The sequence below is a fragment of the Callorhinchus milii genome, unplaced genomic scaffold (assembly GCF_018977255.1).
Source record: "Callorhinchus milii isolate IMCB2004 unplaced genomic scaffold, IMCB_Cmil_1.0 Scaffold924, whole genome shotgun sequence".
Taxonomy (NCBI): domain Eukaryota; kingdom Metazoa; phylum Chordata; class Chondrichthyes; order Chimaeriformes; family Callorhinchidae; genus Callorhinchus; species Callorhinchus milii.
Window position 1 is genome coordinate 1 of NW_024705665.1, and position 2,500 is coordinate 2,500.

Below are 2,500 nucleotides of genomic sequence, written 5' to 3' on the forward strand. Positions count from 1 at the left end.
CCAGCCCCACCCCAGGGTTACCCAGCCACACCCCCAGGGTTACCCAGCCACACCCCCAGGGTTACTCAGCCCCACCCCCAGGGTTACCCGGCCCTGCCCCCAGGGTTACCAAGCCCCACCCCCAGGGTTACCCAGCCTCACCCCCAGGGTTACCCGGCCCCACCCCAGGGTTACCACCCAGGGTTACAGCCCCCACCCAGGGTTTACCAGCCACCCCCAGGGTTACCCAGCCCCACCCCAGGGTTACCCAGCCCCACCCCAGGGTTACCAGCCCCACCCCAGGGTTACCCAGCCCCACCCCCAGGGTTACCAAGCGCACCCCCAGGGTTACCCAGCCCCACCCCAGGGTTACCCGCCCACCCCCAGGGTTACCAGCCCACCCCCAGGGTTACCCAGCCCCAACCCAGGGTTACCCAGCCCACCCGGGATTACCCAGCCCCCACCCCCAGGGTTACCCAGCCCCACCCCCAGGGTTACCCAGCCCCACCCCCAGACACATCTCCAGGAGATGATCAGACCAGAAGTCACCAATTCCTGGCCATTGACAGGTCAGGTTTCCGCTCGGTTTGTGTTTGAGCTCTGTCCTGTGTGTGATGGGTAGACGGCGGGGTCGGGCGAGGATGGCGGATGGTGACGGGGTGCGGAGCCCGGCGCGGGAGAGGACACGGGCTGCAGAGTTCCGGATGATCTGCGGCCTACGGAGAAATAAATGGGTTTTCCTCGCAAAATCTTTTGACTATATTTATTTCCTGTTACATACATTTTTGGAATAGATGTAAAACATTCATTCTGTTAAATCATTTTCTCTTGTATATTGTTACTCCTCGTCGCCTTCCCCAGCCCCCTGTTTGTCCAGCACTGCCGTGTCGATCGCAACCTCAACGTAATCCTTCTCCAGAGAGGCCAGGTCCTCGCGGGCATCTGAGAACTCCCCTTCCTCCAGCCCCTCGCCCACGTACCAGTGGACGAAGGCTCGCTTGGCGTACATCTTGTCAAACTTGAGGTCCAGGCGAGCCCAGGCCTCTGCGATGGCCGTCGTGTTGGCCAGCATGCAGACGGCACGCTGCACCTTGGCCAGGTCACCCCCTGGCACCACGGTTGGTGGTTGGTAGTTGATGCCCACCTGTTGGGGAAAGAGAAGATCAGTGTGACTTGGTTTGGAAAACTCTACCCTTTGGGCCATAGACAACAACCGATGATATTACCTTGAAGCCAGTTGGGCACCAGTCAACGAACGTAATGGAACGTTTGCTCTTGATGGTGGCAATGGAGGCATTGACGTCCTTGGGCACCACGTCCCCCCGGTACAGCATGCAGCAGGCCATGTACTTGCCCCGTCGTGGGTCACACTTCACCATCTGGTTTGCCGGCTCGAAGCAGGCGTTGGTGATCTCGGCCACGGACAGCTGCTCGTGATAGGCCTTCTCAGCTGAGATAATGGGAGCGTAGACGGCCAACGGGAAGTGGATGCGGGGATAGGGCACCAGGTTGGTCTGGAACTCCGTCAGGTCCACGTTCAGGGCCCCATCAAACCGCAGCGAGGCCGTGATGGACGACACGATCTGCGCGATCAGGCGGTTGAGGTTGGTGTACGTTGGTCGCTCAATGTCAAGGTTACGCCGACATATATCGTAAATGGCCTCGTTATCGACCATGAAGGCGCAGTCGGAGTGCTCCAGGGTGGTGTGGGTGGTCAGGACGGAGTTGTAGGGCTCGACCACGGCAGTGGAGATCTGGGGCGCGGGGTAAATGGCGAACTCCAGCTTGGATTTCTTCCCGTAGTCGACGGAGAGTCTTTCCATCAACAGGGAGGCAAAGCCGGAGCCCGTTCCTCCTCCAAAACTGTGGAAAATGAAGAACCCCTGGAGCCCTGTGCACTGATCGGCCTGTGGGCAATAAAGAATTAGTTTATCATCAATTAGACAAAATTCTGTTCATGTCCCAGCCAAGGTTATTGCTTTCCATGGTGGACATGGAATCAATGACCTATTTGAATTAATCTGCCGCTAATCATCTCCACGGCTCTTGATTCAGAGGCCGGTGGAAGCGGATTCGATAACAACTTTTCAGAGAGAAGTAGATAATTATTTGAGGCGTTTGACAAGTTTGCAGGGCTGTGGGGGAGAGCGCGGGGGAGTGGGGTTGATCAGGGCTGTGGGGAGACAAAGGTTGGGGGAGTGGGATTGAATTGGATGGCTCCTTTTTCAAAGAGCCGGCAAAGACATGGATGGGCCGAATGGCCTCCTTCTGTGCTGTATACCTCTATGTAAGCCTATGATTCCAACGCCCCCACCTTGGGTGCAAAGCTTCAATTGTAGGCTAGACTTTCTTGATGGAAACCAATTGGATTGGATTGTGTTTGGATTACGTCTTGTTGTTGTTTACTCTAAGACCTTGTAGGCGTCTTTCTGTGATTGCCCAGAAGACTATCTGGATGGAAGCCAATCTGTTTGGTAGGAGGGTGAGCGAAGGAGTGGTTGGTCGAAGAGGAGAGTTGAGA

At 56.7% G+C, this 2,500-nt stretch overlaps 1 protein-coding gene across 1 annotated transcript in view; it reads right to left on the reverse strand.

Annotated features, from left to right (window-relative positions):
- Positions 1–727: 727 nt before the first annotated feature.
- LOC103174052 (tubulin alpha-3 chain-like) overlaps positions 728–2,500 on the reverse strand; it is a 3,943-nt gene continuing 2,170 nt past the window's right edge. The window contains exons 4-5 of the mRNA XM_042346516.1: positions 1,206–1,886; positions 728–1,123 (exon numbers count right to left, since the gene is read on the reverse strand). Of these exons, the coding sequence (XP_042202450.1) occupies positions 818–1,123; positions 1,206–1,886 (987 nt within the window). The 3' untranslated portion in view covers positions 728–817. The remainder of the gene's footprint in view (positions 1,124–1,205; positions 1,887–2,500) is intronic.